At 29.9% G+C, this 22,874-nt stretch overlaps 1 protein-coding gene across 1 annotated transcript; it reads left to right on the forward strand.

The window, feature by feature from the left end:
• Nucleotides 1-14,979: 14,979 nt before the first annotated feature.
• Nucleotides 14,980-18,352, forward strand: LOC131639444 (caffeoyl-CoA O-methyltransferase-like). Its single transcript, XM_058909943.1, has 5 exons — nt 14,980-15,292; nt 15,407-15,486; nt 15,596-15,740; nt 17,548-17,679; nt 17,807-18,352. Exons 1-5 carry the CDS (start codon nt 15,215-15,217, stop codon nt 18,098-18,100), a joined length of 729 nt encoding a protein of 242 aa, XP_058765926.1. The 5' UTR covers nt 14,980-15,214; the 3' UTR covers nt 18,101-18,352.
• Nucleotides 18,353-22,874: the final 4,522 nt, after the last annotated feature.

Consider the following 22,874-nt stretch of genomic DNA (forward strand, 5'->3'; position numbering starts at 1 on the left):
AATTCACTTTAGATTTTGTCAATTTTTCATGCAACACTGTATTTTTTTTGTAACTAATTGCATATGGTCAACTCTACATATGTTTTTTTTATTATCAACATATACATGATTTCTATCACTTTTTAAACTGTTCCTCATCTACATTACTTTGATTTTGGATCCTTTATAAATACATTAACACATAATCTTGTATAGTTTTTTTACAAATTTAAATCATTTCTTGCGTTTGTCATTTACAAGTCTCCTCGCTAAACACTCTCTTTTTGGTTGTAATACATTTTTTGAATGTATCTCGATAAATATATTTTTGCTTCCAAGTAATACATTATAATATATAAACTGTGTGTTATTGGTTGTGTAACCAATTTTTTACACGAGTAAAAAAAACATCTGTAATTTATAAGTACTGTCACCAATACTATATCAATATTGTTTATCATAATTGAATGGATTATAGTTTTTCATAAAATGTGTAATACAAAAAGACTACTTCAAATTAAATGGGTATTTTATAACTAGATAATGTCCAAATTGACTTTCACTTCTTTTGTCCAAAAGTCAACAACAACCAAGTGATAAGCCGGGTTTTACTTTTTCCAAATATAGTACACTAGAATTCTTCTATCATTTACTTTACTTTGCATCATCTGTAACCAATACCATTTCCCTTTTAACTATTCATGTTTTTCAACCACAATACACAATAGATACACAAAAATTGTTACTACATAAAACTTAACCATTTCATTCAAATAACGAATATATTTTAGAAAAGTAAATCAAACAACTTCAAAGGATAAAACGGATCCATAGAGACACTACATAGTTCCAACTGAAACACAATTACTTCATATTTTTAATATTTCAATAAACTTTTACTAAAACAAAACACACAATGATCATAAATATTGGTGCATTAATTTAACTAAAATAGACGACAACCTGGATTATAACTGATACATTTCCTTCAGCCCTCTTCACATAATATTAAATTTCAACCTGCCCATTTTCACCCAATATGAGATTACAACGATTAAACATTGAGACATACATTGATTCTAGTGGATTTTTTGATGGAATAAAAGGAAATCAAATGGTTGACCCATTTCACGCTTGATTCAAATCAAGAACAATGTCTGATTCGAATCAAAGACATTGTGATTCGAATCATGTACAAATTTTAATTCGAATCGCTTCAATAGGCCCTTAAGAAAAATGCTGAAAATGCTCTGATTTGAATCAGGTGTAAAGTCTGATTTGAATCAAATCTAACAGAGGTGACCATGGAGAGCCTCGTTCAAATCAAGTGAAAGTTGTGATTCGAATCAAATTGCTAGAAATTTTTTGTTTTGACTGTGCTAAATTTGATTTGAATCAGAATGTGTCTTTAATCTTTATTATTCGAATCAAACACACTAAATCTCAATTTTTCATGGTTTTAAAAGTACTTTGAGATTTTTCTTTGCACCTAGCTTGAATATAAAACACATGCAGTTTTTATTTCACTGACTCATGCAATAGACTAAATCGTGATCAAGTTCAAACATAACCATTGATTTATGCATGCTAAAACAAATAACGAATCGATTTCAACCTTAATTCAAAAGTTGTGCAATCATAATGGAGACTCAATAAACGATAATTAACGAAAGCGATAAGATAAGCAATAAAATAACCATATTGGGGGGTGCTCCCCCTGCATGTGTTAATGACATGAAACAATCTCCCCTAGGGATATGCAACTTCATTATCCCCCTTTTTAATGATTGATGGTCAACAAATTCATCACCATGATAATTGCGGAGTGTGATAATTTTTAAACTAAAAATATTTTGGACAAGCTTATCAAAATTAACGAAAGATTCAAAAGTTTCATCATGACAGGCCAAAAGTAATGTCCAAGAGAATCTCGAGTAGTCATCAACAATTACAAATCTATAATAATTGCCTCCTAAACTTCTTGTCTGCAAGGGGCCAAACGAGTTTAGATGTAGAAGCTCAAGAGGTTTTGATGTCGGAACAACCATTTTAGATTTAAACGACACTCTCGTTTGCTTTCCCATTTGACAAGCATCACACAATTTATCTTTTAGAAATTTCGTCTTTGGAAGACCAATCACTAGATTCTTGGATGTTATTCTATTTAACAAGCCAAAATGCACATGACTTAAGCATCTATGCCATAACCAAGAATCTTCACCCTTGGCTACTAAACACTTAGTTCCATGCATTGACACATCATCTAGATCAAGTATATAGATATTATCAATCCTAGAACCCTTAAACACAGGATCTTTACTTGCCTTATTCTCAATTAAACAACCAAGAGTATAAAAAACAACGTTGTACCCTTTGTTACATAATTGGCTAATGCTAAGTAGGTTGCATTTAAGCCCTTTAACTAAAAGCACATTTTCAATGGTGATTGTGGAGGGATTTCTCACAATACCTTCTCCTAGTATTTTACCTCTTGTGTTGTCCCCATATATATGTGACGTGACCGCTTTCCTTCTTATCGAACTTGATAACATGGTAGCATCTCCCATCATGTGTCTTGAACATCCGCTATCTAGAAACCATAATCTTTTCACGAATACAAGAGTTTCTTTTGACAATCAAATAGGAAATTTAGGTTCCTAACTAGTGGGTCCTTTTGGGTTAGTTGAGGTACACTTAAAAATCCATGCCATTTAACCATTTGGAACTTGAACGTTCCAAATAATACAAAGAGGCCTAATGAATCCCTTATCACCATAATAATGACAAATAGATTTATATAAAATGCTTCTTCTATTTCTCCTAGTGACACGAGGGTTTTTCTCAAAACTCTCGCTCTATCACTTGAAAAGCTAGAACAAGAATAATATAGTGAAGTATCATGGGGTATTTTTCCTTTAAGATTTTCAATTTCAATTTTTAAAGTTGGACATTCAATACAATATACTTTTTCTACCTTTTCAACTAAAGTGTCACAAACATTATAATGCTCTTCAACTAGAGATGTGTGTGTGTGTGTCTTTAAGACAATCTAAAACACTGTTAAGATTATTTATCTCCTTTTCAAGTGTTAAAATAATTTCTTTTTGGAGATAAATCTTCTTTAAAGTGTTTATAGAATCCGTATACATATCATTAAAATCTTGAAACAATTCGCTATATGAAATTTCATCACCGGGTTCAGAATACCTTAACGTTTCACCTTTCTTACGTGCCATGAAACATAGGTTGGAACACTCATCATCTGAACATGATCAAGAATCTTAGGAGGAGCTCTCATCCTCTTTTTCCCACGTGATATGGGCTCTACGACCTTTGGAACTTTTTTCCTTTGTCTTATAGAATTCCTTATTTTTCTATTTACGATGTTTGGTGAGACTTGGAAAAGTAGTTCAGAAATGTCCCAATTTACCGCACTCGTAACAAGTAATGTCATCATCTCTTGTGTTCTCTTTTGAGAAGGTGAGTATTGTTGAAATTTATCAATTATTTGTTGGTATGCTTTTGCATTTTTTTTCTTTTGGTATCTATTTTAACGTTTGACGAATAAACCGATCTCCTCCTTCCTAAGAGATTCTTCGTCAGAATTATCACTTTCTTCCTTTGCTTTACTAGCTTTTAATAAAGAAGCCTTTAAAGAAATATCTTGTTTCTCTTATTTCACTTTCTCTTTCTTTTTCGACTTTACTTCGCTATCGGCGAGCCGTTCAGTTTATTTTCATGCTCAACTAAATTTTCAAACAACTTTGTGATAAACAATAAACTACTCTAAGAAATGAAAACCTAGGACTGCAATATACTACAAAATTAAAATTCAAAATTAAAAGAGAGAGAGAGAGAGTGAAGACTGGACTTATAGTGCTTTGGCTTTCGTCCTCGCTTTGCCTACGTGCATTCTTCAATGGTTTCCCATTGGAACCTGCATAGCTCCATTTTATTTTGAAAAATATTCCAAGAGTTCATAGAATCATTAGTCCATAGTAATGCTGAAGAAAATAAATCTTCTATATGGATCTTGACTTGTATATAACTTCAAGCTAAACTCTTCTGCACAATCTTTACTCGATTAATGCTTCAAGAATCTTCCAATATCACCAATCTTCTCCAAGCTTTTTCTGTGTAGCAATAAACCCTTTGATCCTACCAATTGCATGAGTGATGAATTGTCTGAAGATTTGAGAAGAACTCTGCCTTATCCGAAGCATTTCATACAATCACTACTATGGCAATCTAGAGAGAAAAACCTCTTTCTTTTCACCCTGGAATTTGTCAGCATCAATGACAACTCCTCAGTTACAAATTTAAGCCTCCATGCAAGCAATTTTAAGATTATCTTGTAAACACACCCAATTAAACATATAGGTCTATATCATTAAAGGATTAATGATTTTTTATTTTCCGTACCAGAGCAATAAACGAATTTGCAGCGGCCTCAGGGATATGCGTGTGCACAAAGAATTCTTTGATGTAGTCCACCAAATCCAACTTAATAATATCCTAGCATACTTAAAAAAACATAGTTAATTTGTTCGGACTCAGACTTTTATCCACTAAAGAGATCAAAATGACTTCTTTTATTTCTGTCACTAAGAATAGAGATTTGAGAAATGTGTTATCTTCTAAATTGAGTTGATTGAACGCTACCCACTCTAGCATTGGCCTTGAAAAATATGGCTCTTGAAAATGACTTTTGAAATGATTAAACGCAAGTAACTTGATTCTATCGACATCCTAGATCAGATTATCGTTGGATTTGAGGGCAACAATACCATTACAACGGTACCTAATTCTCATGAATGAGTGAATAAACTTAGAGTTTTATCACCTTCCTTCAACCATTTGCATCTTGATTTTGGTTTTAGAATCAGTCCTTGCCAATGCTATTTACGCCAAACCAAGTTTTGCGCATCCACCCTTCTAACAGATACATCCTGGTGAACTTGCTTAGGATCGGCTTCCACCTTTTTATTCACGACATTCAATTCGTTAACAGGTTTTTCAACATCCAAATCAATTTTCCCGAATACCTCAATGTTCTAAATCCTCAACCTCTCCTTTAATATCTAAAGCTTTTCTTTAAAAACAGAGAGTTTTTTTTTTGCTATGAATTATTGAATTGTTCCATCTTTCTTCCATAATGGACTTAAAAATTGAGTTTTCTATCCAAGTCGAGAAAAATTTAAACGGCTTGGGACCCAAACTAAAAGTATTAGCCCTAATCCAAATTGGACAATGGTCTTTGAGGAACCAGAAGAGTTGAACTAGGTAAACTTACTTCCCACCGTTGGGAAATAAAAACTGCAACTTTGTTCATCTCCGAAGCATTTGAGTGAAAGCGATATCCTTTCCTTCCTCCTCTAGATTTGATGGAGTTAAAATCTCCTCCGATACACAATTCTCCAACTGGGATTTGACTTTGAAATTCAATCAACTTTTTCTATAATTTTCTTTTATTAGTGATATGGCAAAACGAATAGATATTAACCAAGTTGATAACATAACCCTTCCATTTAAATTGAATCTCCACAAACCTCTCTCCTTCAAAGCTGAATGATGTTTAAAACATGTCTGATTTTCGGATCTGGATTCTCTTCGGCAGTTTCTCTCATGCTCTTGGTACTGCCACAATTTACACCATTCATTTTTTTTGAAAATAATATATTTACTTTTATTACATTATTTCAAAACTTTTAAGCCATTAGATTAAGGGCTGAATGGTTGGCAGAAGGCAATCAGCTGGAGATGATCCTTGCGATTTTCACATAATGAACCGTCTCCGAGATCTTCCTAAATGAGTTCTTTACTGTCCAATAGATATCCCCCAAACGAATGCAACATGGACTCCTGATTTTTAACTCAAATTTTGCTAAGGACAACTTATTAATAGCATATCCTTGACATTATAAAAGATTAATTGGATCATTAAAGTAAATTGCATTTTTCACCTTTTTAAATTTCAATGTAATTATAAATGTTATAGCTATGAATTTAGCTCATGTTTGCAACCGGTATCTCTTTATTGAGACCCATATAAGTCTATATATTCTTAGGGTCTTGCTAACCAGTACCTTCAGGACAATGATTAAGTATTCTAAAAAATATATTTTATAGAAAATTTAATATTTCAATTTTCAAGGCATTAAATACACAAATTACCGAGATAAGTTTATTATTTTAAAATCTTAATCATTACCCTGAAAACACTGGTTAATATTTCCCCTATTCTTAAAATATCGCACAAGGAACATGTCTCTTGATTACCAAATTTTGACTTTTTTCTTATTAGAATGCGCTTTAATAAATTCATAACTTTATTAATAAATTTATATCTCAAACCATAAACTGAATGTAAACTTATGAACTAAAACAAAATTATGAGAATTATTTTGTTAATAGGTAAATAAAAATGCCAAAACACTCCATTGATAAAAGACTAAAAAGAAATGCCAAAACACTCCATTGATAAAAGACTAAAAAGAAATAATTTGTTAGATAAATCTAACTAAAATTTAATATAAATAAAGTAAATATTACTCAAAAGATACTAAAATTATATGTATAAGAAGAGTTATCACCAACATGAAATTTACACCATAAATTTTCAGTCAATTTTTGACATAAAAATTCTAGTTGCTGCTTGATTTTAAGTGAAGTTTAATATTTATTGTGTAGTATGTTAGTTCATTTAAATTATGATATTTCAATGAAGACTTTGGGGTATGCTCTGCTCTTTATGGTGAATGGTGTTTGTTACTGTAAACTGATTGTTTGAGGAGGAACGCTATCTTGACACCAAAATATGACACCAAATATTATATCGTATATACTGTTCACCGTATTTATATGATGAATAGTAATTTTTTATTAAAATAATATCATTTATAAAAAAGATTTTTTTTAAAAAAGAAATTTACTTTTAAAATTTATTTTATAACATAAATACACAAAATTAAATATTATTAACCATTTATTTTACTTATAATCCATTAACCACTTTCACTATTTAATTAATCAATTAAATACACACTATTAACCATATTCTAACACTAAATTATAAAATGTATTAACCAAATTTTATATGTCATTAACCAACTTTATTTTACTATTTATTTTTTTATTTTATTTTTGAGAACTCAATAACCAAATTATGAATTGGATTAATCAACTTTATACATAATATTAATCAAAGTTGATTTACTATGTAAGATTTAATATTTGATGTTAGAATACTCGATAACCAAATTTTAAACTATATTAACCAAATTTTTATATACTATTAATCAAACTTGTTTTATTATACAAAATTATAAAAAGTCAAAATAAAAAAATTATTGTTCATTGGATTTATGAACAGTATCTACAATGTAGGTGTAATATTTCGTGTCAAAATATCATTGTTCTTGTTTTAGAGGTAAGTATTTTTTCTCTAAATGGGATTCTAGAGGTAAGTTGATGTCGCCGAAAAAGTATCTATTTAGCATGCTTCCAAATTCACTCATCAATGTTTTGGAACCCCCTTTATTTGTGTATAAGTAGGTATATTGGAAAAATATCAAATGTCACATGTATAATTTATATCCTTGCATCAAGTTAACATAGGAGTACTGTATAAAAAATAAAATAAATAATATGTGGATTTTAAATAATAATAAACTGAAATAAATATCAAAATTTAATAGGAGTACTTTAGTAAATGTATTAATTTCTTCATTTAAATCAATACATTTAATTTTTTTTTAAGAACCACACATTTCTCAACTAGAATATTTTTTACAAGGGAGTATATATTTTACAAAAGTTGGTAGTAATTTATTTCAAATATTGAGAGTTGAGTCCTCAAAGGTATTTATGAGGCCACCACGTTTATTATAAGATAAAATTGCAAGATATTCGGCTGTTATAGACCACAATTCCCACCTACTACCTCCACCACACAAACCAACAACAACCTGACATTTCCAATTAAGATGTGGTGCCTGCCAGCAATAAGAAAAATAATAATTGAGGTTAAGTTACATGGAAGGAAATGGAACGAGCGGAAAAGATAACAAAAAAATCTTCTACAGTTCTACTTTACTTGAAAATAGTAATTTTGTGAATAATAAAAAAATATTTGTGATTGATATATTTTCAATTTTAATATTATTATAACATGTAGAAAATTTGAAGAAAAAAGAAATTAAGCTTTTTAGTTTATTCTGCACTACACCAAATTTAAACTTTAATAGATTTTTTGTGTAAATAGGGTTCATTAAAATGATTATAATTATTGTTCGAAGTTTTTTTAAAATAAAAAATCACTGTTAAATTTAACAATGTTATTATATGAAAAACAATCTCCTTTTATTGGTCACCTGTTTTTTTAATTTTTAAATATGTGATGTAGAAGAGCATTTTAAAAAAATATTTCTCTTTAGACCTCAATGGTATTTACACATTTAAAAAATCAAAAGCATAGTTAAGCATTTTGTCAATTTTAAGTTAAGGACTTCATTAATTTTCATGTTAGTATATTCGATAGCAAATATAATTACATGCGATTCAATTTGAAAGGAGGTGCTAACTTCAATTTTAACTGAGAAAGCATCCACGATATTCCTAAATTATTCATGAATATGTCACTATTGAATCGAATTATGATTAAGAAAACACTAATTATCTTGTATGATTCTAAGTGTGGAAGGAGGTCAGCATTTGATGTCAAATCATTTAATAATTCTAAACTCATGAATTGAAGAATGCATGTGTCTATTGAAAGAAGTAGATGTCATACTAACCAATTATTTAACATGGTGAATGTCTCTATCAAAATAAATTTTTCCATTTTGAATCATGATATTGTTTCTTGTGTGCCAAGTTTTATAAATATTTCTGATGATGAGAGCCATGATCATATTCTTAATTCGAGACCTCGAACTTCTATCAGCATGTTTGAATAAGCTTTCATAACTAGTTCTATCAATGATCATACCAAACAGTCACTTCATCCATTGGAAAAAAATTAAGGTGTATTTGCATCTAAGAAATAAGTGGTCTCCAATTTCTAAATCATGATTGCATAGAAAGCACCTCGAAACCATATGCATTCCTCTTTGAATCACGTTGTCTTTTATTGTAATAACATTATGCACCATCTTACAAGTCACTGTGCCAGATGAATTTTGTTCAAGAAGGCATAATGTGATCACTCCTGATACAGTTTTAGGCATCTATAAAAGATAGTTCATCATTTGTAGATCATGTCCAAAGGAGTTCTTCAACAATAGTAATATCAAATGGCAAGTTGATATTCAAAATGTCCTCGCAAATTGAGGAGCCAAAATGAATAAGCCAAGAGAAATATTTCAATTGATGTCTATGATAACTTAATAAACCTTAGTAGTTTGCATAAATTGAACATCCATTAGCAATAATATTTAAAAATATTTAATTTTGTATCCCAACCAATTGTCAGTCCATAAATCAAAGTATCTCCCATCACCAACCTATTATGTATTATGTTTCTCATGAAATGAAAAATAATGCTTAGTGTTAGGCTAAATTGAAAAAAAATGATACATGATTGATCTTTTATGTCTGCGACATCTATTAATAAGCATAGAAGATCATTTTTTATTGGTAGTCAACAACTTCCAAAAAAGAGATAGCCAACTAGCTTTATTTATTGTCCTAATATCAATCAAACCAAGACCTTCTTGAAACAAAGGTGAAAAAATAACCTTTCAAGAGGTAGTAATTAGCTTTCTACTATTTATGCTACCTATTCCACACAAAAATTTATGATGCAATAATCTTGTTTATTAATAAGATTGATTGGACATTTATAAATGCTAATACTATACAGTAGCATGTCTTGTATGATAGACTTGACCAATTGAACCATACCCATCAGAGAAAAGAAGTTCCCTTCCAAGTAGCTACCTTGCCTAATACTTTATCTTTTATGATCCGAATATGATGAGTTATATGCTTGTCTTTGATTGTAGTAACTCCATGATCGTTAACTGGTGTTTTTCCCACAATGAATTCAAGAATATATGAAATTTGCCTCAACTGAGATTCAGAATTAGCTCCACCATAAAGCTTACGCTTAGTTAGACTGTGTTGACTATAATTTTGACCATATTCTTGAAGGAGATGGTTAGTAAATTAAGCATTTTTCCTGACAGATTTATAGAATATCATCAAGTCATGTGCAAAACAAATCTGGCTACTAAGTGATATGCATGTCAGCTTACCCTGATCTACCAACATATATGATTTCCTACTAAGGGTCTTTTTAATAATGCACTTGAGTAAGGGAGACAAAGGATCTCCTTACCTCACTTCTTTAGAGCATGAAAATAGTTCTTAAACTTTTCGAATCATCATGATTTACGACGCGACTTAGTCGGGAGTGGTAAGAATCTAATCACAAAACTTTTTATCAAATCAACATTAAAAAAATTGATAAGATAATGAGAATCTAAAGTATTAAAGGTTTTTCTGATGTCTATCATCAATGTCATAAAACATCCAAAAAATTTCTTGTCCAACAAATTAATGTCTTTAGAAGTAATGCTAATGCACTCGTAAATATGTCTTCCCCTAATGAAGCTTATTTGATGTTTTGAGACAATTTTAGGAGCTAATATGGTTAACCTATCTGCAATGATCTTAGTGATGATTTTGAGTTGAAAATTTACAAGTGCAATAGGTACATATAGCTTAATAGAATATGCTTCATGTAACGCCCTAAACTGCTTTCAGGATTACGGAATGACCCCACTACCAAACACGGGTCTTGTCAGCATGCTTTGTACTCACTCCTTTCCAAGAAACTTCTCAGAAGGTCACCCATCCAAATACTACTCCAAGTCAAGCATGCTTAACTATGGAATTCTTATCTGTTAGATTACCGAAAACAAGACACATCTTCTTTTTGGTAGCCAAACAGATAAGAAGTCCATAGTTAAGCGTGCTTGACTTGGAGTAGTATTTGGATGGACGACCTTCTGGAAAATTTCATGCAAAGCGTGCAAGTGAGAACAAGACATACTGAAAAGACCTGTGTTGGTTTGTGGGATCAATCGGTAATCCTGAAAGTAGTCTAAGGTGTTACACTGCATGTTGTTTAAGTATTTATGTCACATTAACAAAATTGAGATTAGGAAATATCCAACCTTGTTCAAATAATTAATTCAATGAACTAATCACATCTCTCATCACTATATCCCAATAGGACTGAAAAAAACATCCCCAAAAGCCATTAGTTTCTAAAGAAAAATTACCATCCATATTATGGACTAGATTCTTATTTTCTCTAGGCCGATGAATTCTAGTGAGATATTCATTATAAGGATGAGTTATAATTACTGGTTAGTTTTCTCCACCAAATCAACATAATTATAATTATTATCTAATTCAATGCACTCCTCCCAAAAAAAATTGGTATGACTCAATTTAGTGAATTTCTACTAGCATATCTCAATTTGGTTGTGTTGTGAAAAAATATTGTATTCCTATCTTTATCCATAAATCTTTTATACATACTTTTTCCCTCAAAAATTGGTTTAACGAATGAAATGCCTTATCAACAGAAATTGGACATTTTCTCCTCTACTCAAATATCAGCATTATAACATGCATCATTAATCAAACCTTGTATTATGTTAACTTCATCGGTAGCTTGAGTGAATTTAAGATGAATATTTTCAAAAGTCTATTTCTTGAAATTTATTAAGAATATATTTAAGAGATCTCAAATTTGGGGATAAAACAAACATAAGGCAACCAACAACACCAATATTCTAAGTGTCAGCAATCAATTGTTTATAATTATCATCTAGAGAACAAAACCTTTATAAATTTGAATGGCCTAGCTAAATCAAAACCACCTTTTTCATAATCGAGAAGAATATGGTAATGATTTAAGTGATTCTTGATCAAAGTGAAACAATTGACTGTGTTCCAATTATCTAGGAAATTCTAATTACATATGGCTTTGTTGAGCCTAACATAAGAGTAATAACCCACTTTTCTCCCATTGGTCCAAGTGTAATTGCTACAATTAGTGTCAGAATGAATACGCTCAATTTAATTACAACTAGGAAACTCAAAAGTGAAATTTTTGTATGGAGGGCAACTACCAAATTTCTCATGGAAACCAATAAATGCATTGAAATCATTTATCATGCACCCAAGGCCAGGATTGACCTGTTGAAGATTGGTATGTTCTTTCCAAAATTGTCTCCGAATCACATGGGAGTTACATGCTCATAAATTTGTAATGAAGAATTTAGTTTGATCCAATTCTATAGAAAAGGTTGCATCTTGCTCAGACAAACTCATTACAGAAGGATTCATATATTTCGCACGAAAATCATTTAGGCTTGAATCTTGATTATGTCTAAAACATAATGCATATCTCTTAAATATAATTTGTTTAAAACACTGAGCACGAAAATGAATACAAATAATCATTGGTTCAACAATCAAAAGCAACTCAGGATTTTGTTGATCTCAAAGAATTTTAATAGCCAACATAGTATCAAGATTTCATATTCCTCTATCATTCCAAACAAGTATTTTATTTAGTGGTGTTATCTTACATGAAGAGACTCGATTATTGATTTAATTCCAGATTGAGTAAGTTTATGACTTCCCCTACCATTTTTCTTGTCCAAAGTAAATTCTGTTTGAAGTAACTCAGGAGGATTATCTTCTTCACCTCACAAGTTATTCTTCTTCTCCAAATGCAAACCATCATGGGGATTTCTCACACAATTCTTACTACTATTTTACATAACCATAAAATCAAGACCAAGTTTCTCCCTTCTATCACTTATAAGCTCTTTCTCAATCACCAAATTCTCCTTTAAATCATCAAATATCTCTATTATTATTCTTATTCATTCAAGGGGATTGTTTATCATAAATATCCTTATTAGAGTTAACCTTCATCTCTTCTTAATGGCGACAACCAACTCATATTTCTATATGTCATGTTTCAGGATTATGATTTTATGACTTATTCAAATCTACATAGTCATCATTCACCAAGTTACTCACCATGACATGTACATATTCATCATTCTCAATGTCCTTCGTGTTGGTGGAGGATATGAGGATTGAAACAGTCTAAGGGATGAATAGATCATTCCTCTAAAAAACCATTTTAAAAAACAATTCCTTTTACCAGATCACAACTTTACAAATAAAGGATAGCGAAAATTTTATAAAACATATGATTAAATGGATATTATAGTTAACTCAAATTATCAATAATAACAATAATTGAGAAATATGAAGTTGCTTAAATAAGTAATTCAACAATTAACATAATTTAATTTTCACACAGAGCTCAAATTGAATTTGATTAATCGAATGATCAATCTAACAACAAGAGTTCATACAACAATAATCGCAAGAGAGAATGTTCAAATGACTAGATCTATCACAAACCTAAACTTTAATTATGAAATCGCAACAAGCAGATAAATCCTAATAACATGTTTTTCTATTAAAGCGACACAAACCTAAGCATTCAAAAGAATACATAAAATTAAAGAGATATAGGGAAGGAGAAGTGGTTCAACTCTATCGTTCTCGCAAGAGCTAAATCCACTCTTTAATGCCCATTGAAAATTGTTATCTTCCAATAATAATAAAGTGACAATTGTTTACAAAAATTAGATAGCCACTTGATACGAGATACTCTTGAAAATATATAGTCTTCTTATCTTGATCCTTTCTTGTTGTATACGGCGTCTTCTTAGCCGATCTTGCAAGATCCAAATGATCTCAACTTAATTCTTCTAGAATCAATAATTATGCCTAGCCTCTTTTCTAACACAACCTTTCCTCGGTCCTAATGCTCCCTTGAACATTAATTTGTCTAAAAAACACTGAAACTCTGACTCTGTCTGTAGAATTCCACACATCACTATTGAAGTAACCTGGAGAAAAGATTTATTATTTTTCTTGTTGAATTGCCAAACTCTAGCACCATTACGCAAACTGAATCTTAACTTCAACTCAAGAACTTCATAAACATCAACAAAGAATGAACCTCCTCTATAATAGATCTCATATTCTCGAAGAGTTTAGAAGCAATTGATGTTAATCTTGCTAGAGGTAGAAGATGAGTTCAAAAGCAAAAGATAGATGTGAAAATATGTTCTTTGAAAGTTGGTTTTCAAGTTTTTAGAAAGACTTTCAAAAATATGATTATCATCACAATAATCACTCTATGTTAATTGTGAGGGAGAGAGGAAAATGATTCATATAGGTGCTTGAGATTATGCATAAAAATGAGTAAAAATGATGTTTGATTCAAGTCATAAGCACATGTCTAATTGAGTCAACTGAAAAAGTAATTTGAGTCAAGATCTACACTTATGAGAAATCCATTTCAGCCATGATTCGAGTCATGAAAGCTTTGAGTCGAATTAAGTCATTAAATATGTGAGTCGAATCAATGTGATTCGATTCATGACAACTTTACAACCTTTTTGAAAGCCTTTGTTTCACTTGATTCGAGTCATAGGATGTGTGATTGGAATCAAACACCTAAAATCTTAACTTTTTGCAATCTTAAAGATGTTTTGAGATCCTACTAATGTCATGACTTAAACCAATTCTAAATATGATTCTTGATCCAAAAATTCGTCTAATTGACTTAAAGCGCATTGCTTACATTAGAAAATAAATAGTTTAAATTATGCATATTAAAACACGATTTTATGCAAAAACACTTATTTCTAAAATATTTGAAAAGATCTCACTTAAAAAAAGACTATAACGAAAGCAATAAATGGTAAAAGATAATAAATGAAACAAACAACAAAACCAAAACCTTAAAAAACATACCTTAAAAAGCATAGCATAATATTTATAAGATTAAAATAAAAAATTATATATTTGAAGGACAAAATATGACTACACGGATTAAAAATCTATAACCAAAAAACAAAAAAGATATTTACAAGTGATAACAACCGAAACTCTACCTTCTCAATTTTTTTTCTATGTTTAATATTATTTTATTTAGTTTATATTTATTTATAGTTAATAAAGTTAGTATTACTTTTTCAAAACAAATTAAAGTATCCAACCTTCCCCGCAATCAATCAGCTTGTCTATAAATAGAACAGTTTTTATAGCTTTTATTCTTCAAAGAGAGAGAACTAGCTTTTCATAATCCGAAAAAAGAGTAATCAAGAAAAGAAGAGAAGAGATGGGTGAGGAAAACCAAGTCATCGAAAACAAACCTGCCCTTTACAAGGGTCTCCTTAACAGTGATGCACTTTATAATGTATTTACTCTCCACATCCTTTCTTTTTTATTTTAGTATAATTTCAATATTTTATTTTTTTTACTTATTCAGGATATTTTTATGTATTATAAGTCTGTTGTGTTGTTGATTCAGTATATACTTGAAACCAATGTGTTTCCGAGAGAGCATCCATGTTTGAAGGAGCTTCGTGAGATGACAGAAATACACTCTCAGTAAGATTATATTATCTCTATTATTTTTTATTTGTCATTTAAAATATTAATTATATTTACTAATTTTGATAATAAAAACTTTTACACTACTTGTAATTCAATTTAATAGGGGCATTATGCTTATACCTGCTGATGAAGGACAGTTTTTAAGCTTGTTGATTAAGCTGATGAATGCAAAGAAGACAATGGAGATTGGTGTGTACACTGGCTACTCTCTTCTCTCCACTGCTCTTGCTCTTCCCTCTGATGGAACGGTAAGCCTATAACATCTTTTTCTTGTATAATTTTTTATTTAGTAAGGAGGAGATAAGAACTAGTCAATAAATTTATATTTTCAAGTGGACTTCAAATTTATGATTTCATTTTAGATTTTAGATATGGCAGGGAGTGGATAAGATTCTCTGATGTAGATATTGTGCTTATTTTTGTTACGTTCTCTTCCATTGATTTTAATCTATTCAGAAGATAAACTTATATTCTATCACATTCTATCAATTCAAATATAGCCTTATTTTTTTATTTTTTTATTTTTTCAAAATCTAGCCTCATCTTTAAAAGCTATACAATGATTGAAGGGTTCACGCACACTCAAGAGCATCTACATTCATGTCATTTAAATTAGTGATATAAATGAACTCTATTTAATTTAATATATATTTTTTTACATTTTTTGACTATTTAACCAACTTAGTTATATATTTTAAATATTCATATAACTCATTTAAAATTTTAAATTGAATTCCACTGTTTTTTTAATATAAAAAGTGAAAAAGTGTTAATTTTATAAATATTATTGGTCAAATCTAAGAGAAAGTTGATTTTTTAAATTTATTGAATAATTAATAATTAATGTATCTAGTTCATGATATAGTCTAAATACATTTATATTTAAATAAATCTAAAAAGTAGTTTTTTTCTTATAAATAGAAAAAAAGATAATATTATATAATATATGTGGCATTGGAATACGTAAGTCAGCACCGATGTGGATGCTCTAAAAAGCATAGCACGAAGCACTAAAAAAGAGAAATTTTAGCTTCTAAGAAAAATCTATAATTCTTGTATACACATAACACATTTATAAATGACTAAAATTATTTTTATAATTAATTAAATAATTAATATATCTAGTTATTACTCTCTCTAATTCTTACTATAATAAGAGAAAATTTATTTTTTAAATCTATGAAATGATTAATATATGAGAAAAAGGATTGTGCACTAACAATGTAAATTATTTTTACACTGTCAACCAATGACAGTCATGTATCTCGTCAAGTCAGACTATAAATTTTAAAACACTTAAATGGTTTGACACTTTAAAATATTGTGAATGGATGAATGTGTAATAATTATTTACACTGGTAGTGCATTACCATTAAACTCATCATAATATGTTTGGTTCGACCAAATATATTAATCATTTCATAAATTTAAAAAGTTTTCTCTTATAACAAGTATTTGAGGAAGTATATAGATCCACTATATTAGTTATTTAATAAATTTTAAGTTTTTTTTTATTATAAACACCTGAAGAAATATTTATTAGATGATATTTTTAAATTGATAAAATTAATAGACTGAAATTAGTTAAAAGATATTTTGGGGGTGTTGTTTCAAATCTATAAATTAAATGTCAGAGAATACATGGTTAGAAAATAGTTATTCCCATGTTTTTTATAACATTTGAAAAAAATTATTTTTAAAAATAAATATTTTTTAAAGTAAATTAATTTGTGTATCTTTTATAATTCTCATGTTTTTATTTCCATGAAGAGAAGGTGAAAATGTTTAATCCCGTAAAATTTAACATATTTTTTTTAAAAAAATATTTAAATACTTACTTTCCTAGAAACAATAAATTATATTGCAAACACATTTTTAGAGAAGTAACAAAGAATTAAATCTTTATATTTTTATTTTCGAATAACTTATTCTTAAAAATTATTAATTCATTGTTGTTTATTTTACTAGGAAATACAATTAAATCCAATAAAAAAACATAAACATATCATCTTTTTAGTCATAAATTAATGTGTATCTTGTTGTTTATTTTAATAGATATTGGCTTTAGACATTAGTCGTGAATACTTTGAGTTGGGATTGCCCATGATTAAAAAAGCTGGAGTGGATCACAAGATTGAATTTAGAGAAGGACCTGCTGTTGATCTTTTAGATGAAATTCTTCAAGATGTATGTTTCCATCCTTTCTTCCCAACTTTATTTCATTAGTTTCTTCAAAAGGTTTCCAACTTAATTTATTTCATCCATGTATGTATTATAAATTTAGAATTAACTTCTTCCAGACGTATGTTTGCAGGAAAATAACAAGGGAACATTTGATTTTATTTTTGTGGATGCTGATAAGAATAATTACTTAAACTATCACAAGAGAGTAATTGAGCTTGTTAAAGTTGGGGGATTGATTGGATACGATAACACCTTATGGTGTGGATCAGTAGTGGCTCCACCTGATACTATTATTTATGAAACCATTCGGAACTTACGTGAATATGTGATTGAGTTTAACAAGTATATAGCTCAAGATTCAAGATTTGAGGTTTGTCTGGTTTCTATAGGAGATGGGATTACCCTATGTCGCCGCATCAACTAATCCCTCCTATGTGGTCATTTCTTTGTTTGGAGAATTTGAATTTTTAATAATAAGGTTATGGAGTATGAAGTGTGCTAGAAGTTTATAAGAAATATCTTTATTATCTACAATGTTATGAATAAGGAATATGAATGTCAATATTCATTTTCTCTGTATTTTTTATTTTAATTTTAGTGATTTTTAAGAATGATTTTAGTTATTGTAATTTGCATTTAATCATATGAATATCAGCGATGCTATCTTGACACAATATTTAACACTTACATACATTGTACTGTGTCTTTCACATCAACAATATTTTTTTTATTAAAAATATTTTATAATAAACTCGCCAAGTCTCTACTACCAAATCATCTTGCCAAATTACTACCAATTAAACTTGCCAGATTGCCTCTCAAAGTCTCCACTACTAAGTTCGATTGCTAGATTAGTTAGTTCGCCAAGGATCCACTACAAAATCAGCTCGTCAAGAGTCATCTCATTGAACCACTAACAAGTAAGCTCCTAAAGTTAGCTCGCCAAGTCTTCACTATCAAGACAGCTCACTGAATCACTTTCAATTCAGCTCACCAAAGTAGTTAGCTTTCTAAGGCTCCACCATCAATTCAGTTTATAGAATCTATATTACTAAGTCAGATTGCCTAACCATTATCAAGTTAGCTCGTCGGTAGATTTTATGTTCTGATTTTGTGTGTGTAAGCAAGATTATATAAAATAGAGAACTAAGGGTTCTCAAAACCTGTTTACACATAACTCGGGGAAAACCCGCCTACAAAAGAAAGGACGAAATTACAAGCCAAATCAATTACGAAAGAAATAACAAGGAATCTTTGTTAAATTCGTAAAAACTACAATTTGGATGAGTAATTTCTCCTATAAAAGACCACTTCCAAATTAAAACTTTAATATTCCAAACCGTATTATTCACATTTCAAGTCTCATTCTGGAAGCAAACACCATTCCTAGTTAACCAAAGAATCCACACAATAGCTAACCACACCACTCCTACTTTTCCTTCTTTCACTTTCTTATTTTTACAAAATGAAAACCAATCCATAAAGCACGATAAACATTCTCTTCCAAGAACCCAAACGGCTTACCCACCCACATAGAAACCTCCTTCCAAACCAACTTCACCCTTTTGCACAAGAAAAAGTATGATCCCGACTTTCCGGATCTAACCCACAAAAAACACATTAGGATTTTCCAAAGACAAAGCTATTTTCCTAAGCGAAAGCAAGTCTTTAGTCGAAAGTCTATTCACAAAAAGACTCCAACCAAAAGTTTTAATTTTGAAAGGAACATCCAACTTCCAAATTAAAGATAACGCACCATCGTTCTTATTAAAAGGACCGAACGAGATGCGCTTTCTGGCATAATGCCCGTAACAAGACGCAACAGAGAATACACCATCCCCCGAACTATTCCAAAAAATGGTATCATTCCCTTGTAAAATCGGCCCACCACCATCAAGAAAATTCCAGAAAGACAAAAAACCGACCTTAACAACAGATTAATAATATGAAACCATAAAATACCACAACTTCCCCATTTCCAAAGTCCATTAACCCACTCGCTCATTCCCGCTACCGACACTTGTTTCAACAAAGAGACCAAGTATAAGTCCGAAAATTTTTCTTTCAAGCAAACTTCCCCCTTCCACTTTGCTTCCCAAAACGGAGTAGGAAAACCACTCCCAACCTTAAAACGACAATGAGATATTATAGGATCATCTCCAAAACTTTTTCCACCTGAAATCAAGTCTTTCCACTAAAGAGAAGAAGGAGTAGAAGTAGACGAAGAAGAAAGATAAGAATAATGAGCATAAGGAAACATACCTCCACAAAAACTCTTCATGGATACATCACCATACCGAGCTTTCAACAAATTGAGCTAAAGAGAATCCTCCCCGTTAATGATCCTCCACATCCATTTGTTGAGAATCGCCAAATTGAAATCTAACATGTTTTTGATACCAAGCCTACCTTTATCAATCGGAAGGCACATGTTCTTCCGACTCACCCAATGTATTCTCCTTTTATTATCTTCCACTCCGCCACCCCAAAGAAAGTTACTTTGTATCCTAGTGAACTCCTTGGCCACCATAACCGGCATCTTATAAAAAGACATAGTAAAAATAGTGATTGAGCTAGGAATGGCTTTTAAGAGAGTAATCCTTCTACCCAAACTAATAAACCGATTTTTCCAACCCACGGGGCGCTTCCTCATCTTAGACAAAAGAGGAATCCAAGATGTGTATTTCCTAGGATTACAACCAATATTGATCCCGAGAAAAAAAAAGTACTACCCTCCACTTTACAAGATAGAACATAAGAGGCGGCTTCCAAGAAATTATTATTCACATTGATCCCTATCAATTTACTCTTATGATAATTGATTCCAAGACCCGACACAAGCTCAAAAGCTTTCAAAACCACATGAATAGCCCACACTTGTTTCCATGTTCCTTGACCCACTAATAAAGTATCATTTGTGAATTGAAGAACATCGACAACACTACTACCATTGATCTCCACACCTCTAAAAGTATATCTACAGAAACAGGAGATTTAAATAGAATTTTGCTGGGTGGCTAAGAGATTCAAGGGCTAAATTGAAATTTTCTCTAAATTAATAATAAATAATTTAGAGTACCAGAGTTTAAAGATTTTATTAAAAAAAGACTAAATATAAAAGCTGATATATTTAAGGAAACAAATATGTAACTCAATTTTAAATTAATTAGTATAGTAACTTAAGCTATTTACTATTAGGATTGTTTATTGTACGGTTCGTGAGAAAAACTGAATCGAACTGTATTAAACTATAATAAACATTTATTCGAACTGAATCGAACCGTTTTAATTGACTAAGAATCGAATTAAAACAAAATTATTAGTTTAGTATACTGTTTCGAAATTCTAAACCGTACTGAACCATTAGAAGATAATTTTTTTCAAACCAAATTGTTTATCAAAAACCAAACCATTAAGCTACTTTTCAATTTTTTAAAAACTTCTTTTGACCATTTTTCAATTTTTCCGTTTTGGTTCGGTTCAGGTTCAATTTCAGTTCGGTTTAGTTTTGATTACAATTCGGTTTTAAAACTATCTATGTTTAATGGTTTGGTTCACTAGCCAAACATACCAGTTCAGTTATTTTAACTTCAATTCAGTTCGGTTCGACGATTCGATTGAGAGATTTTCCTATTTACGACATCTAAACCAAGTTGCTTACCACCTCCTAATTTCTACAAGAATAATTATTTTTATGTTAATCGCATTGCTTACCTTTCCATTCCTAACATTTATAGGGCTGCCTAGGCCAAAATCATGATTTATAAGACAGCTTTATGCTTTCCACATTGGTCTAATTTACAAATGATATTTTTGAGTGATATTTAATTTGTTATCTCCTAATTTTGACACTAGTTAAATAAAAAACTTGCCAATTGGTTGACATTAATTACAGAAGTATACAAAATTGACGCCAATCAAACCCATAAATACGGTGCCAAATAGGGCTATAATCTTATTGAAGAGTTTGTTCTCCTTGATGTATGGACATTGTTAGATTAGTATGACGTTTATGATGGAAAAATGGCATGATCATTGATCAGTTTATATAATACAAGATAGGTCAACGATACCAATGTGAGAAAAGTTGTTGAAATTCATCTAATAATTAATCAGGTTTTTTTAATTATTATAATGTTGAAAAATTAAAAATCACGACGCTTAAAATAAATTAAGGAAAAAATTATAATTTTCATGAAAATAAAACTAAAACTAAAAAAGAGAAAATTGAAGAAAAAACTATTATTTTGAGCGTTGCATTCAAATACAATATGAATCTTATATGATACATGTAATAATTAAATAATTAATATAAATTTATTCATTAATGTACAATTATAATCATGTTACTTATATCGATCGGTTTATATGTCTATCGAAGATATGTTTGTTTAAAATTCATTAAGAAAAAACTTAGTGAAAAAATTTAATGAGAGAAAATGAGTAAAATATCATTTTGTGTGATAAAAACCACCGAGACAAAATCAAGGTGAAAAAAAAGTGCATATTGTATTTATATCTCCCCCTAACACAAACAATTTTATTCGGAAGGATGGAAGATAATTTTTTGAAAAATGGTATTCTTAACTAAATCTTACACCTACACTTTAAACACTGTTTATAAATATGTGAGCGTTTTCATTTTCATTTTTGACTTTTAATATATATTTTTCTAAAACTATTTCGGTTAATGAAATGTTAAAACTTGGTTAATATAGTTCAAAGTTTGGTTAATATATATTATGACAAAAAAATTTAATATACACGGTTTAGAATTTGGTTAATCATATTTTTAAAATTGATTAATACAGTTCATAACATGGTTAATACGTTCTCAAACATAAAAAAATACTCCCTCCGTTTTTTATTCTAAGTCGTTTTAGACTTTTCACTCAGATTAAAAAAAATAATAATTGTTGTATGAAAATGAGAAATTATGAAGGTTTTTACAAAATTAGCCTTCATTAATGACATGTGGAAAATAAATTTATATAATTCAAAGGAGAGAGAATAATGAATATTTAAGGATATAATAGGAAAAATAACATTAATTATTCATTGGAATTGTAAAGCGACTTATATTTAAATACAATTTTTTTTCAAAACGACTTATAGTAAAAAACGGAGGGAGTATTAAATACTAAAATAAAGTTTTATTGGTTAACATATTTATAATTTAGTGTCAGAACATGGTTAAT

Source organism: Vicia villosa, linkage group LG1 (genome assembly GCF_029867415.1).
Source record: "Vicia villosa cultivar HV-30 ecotype Madison, WI linkage group LG1, Vvil1.0, whole genome shotgun sequence".
In the NCBI taxonomy this organism is placed as follows: Eukaryota; Viridiplantae; Streptophyta; class Magnoliopsida; order Fabales; family Fabaceae; genus Vicia; species Vicia villosa.

What these genes read in the sequence shown, in the direction of transcription:
- LOC131639444 (XM_058909943.1), top strand. Translation starts at nt 15,215, where the DNA reads ATGGGTGAGGAAAACCAAGTCATCGAAAACAAACCTGCCCTTTACAAG. An exon ending in ATGACAGAAATACACTCTCA is followed by an intron (nt 15,487 to 15,595) that starts GTAAGATTATAT and finishes TCAATTTAATAG; the next exon opens with GGGCATTATGCTTATACCTG. An exon ending in CTCTTCCCTCTGATGGAACG is followed by an intron (nt 15,741 to 17,547) that starts GTAAGCCTATAA and finishes TTATTTTAATAG; the next exon opens with ATATTGGCTTTAGACATTAG.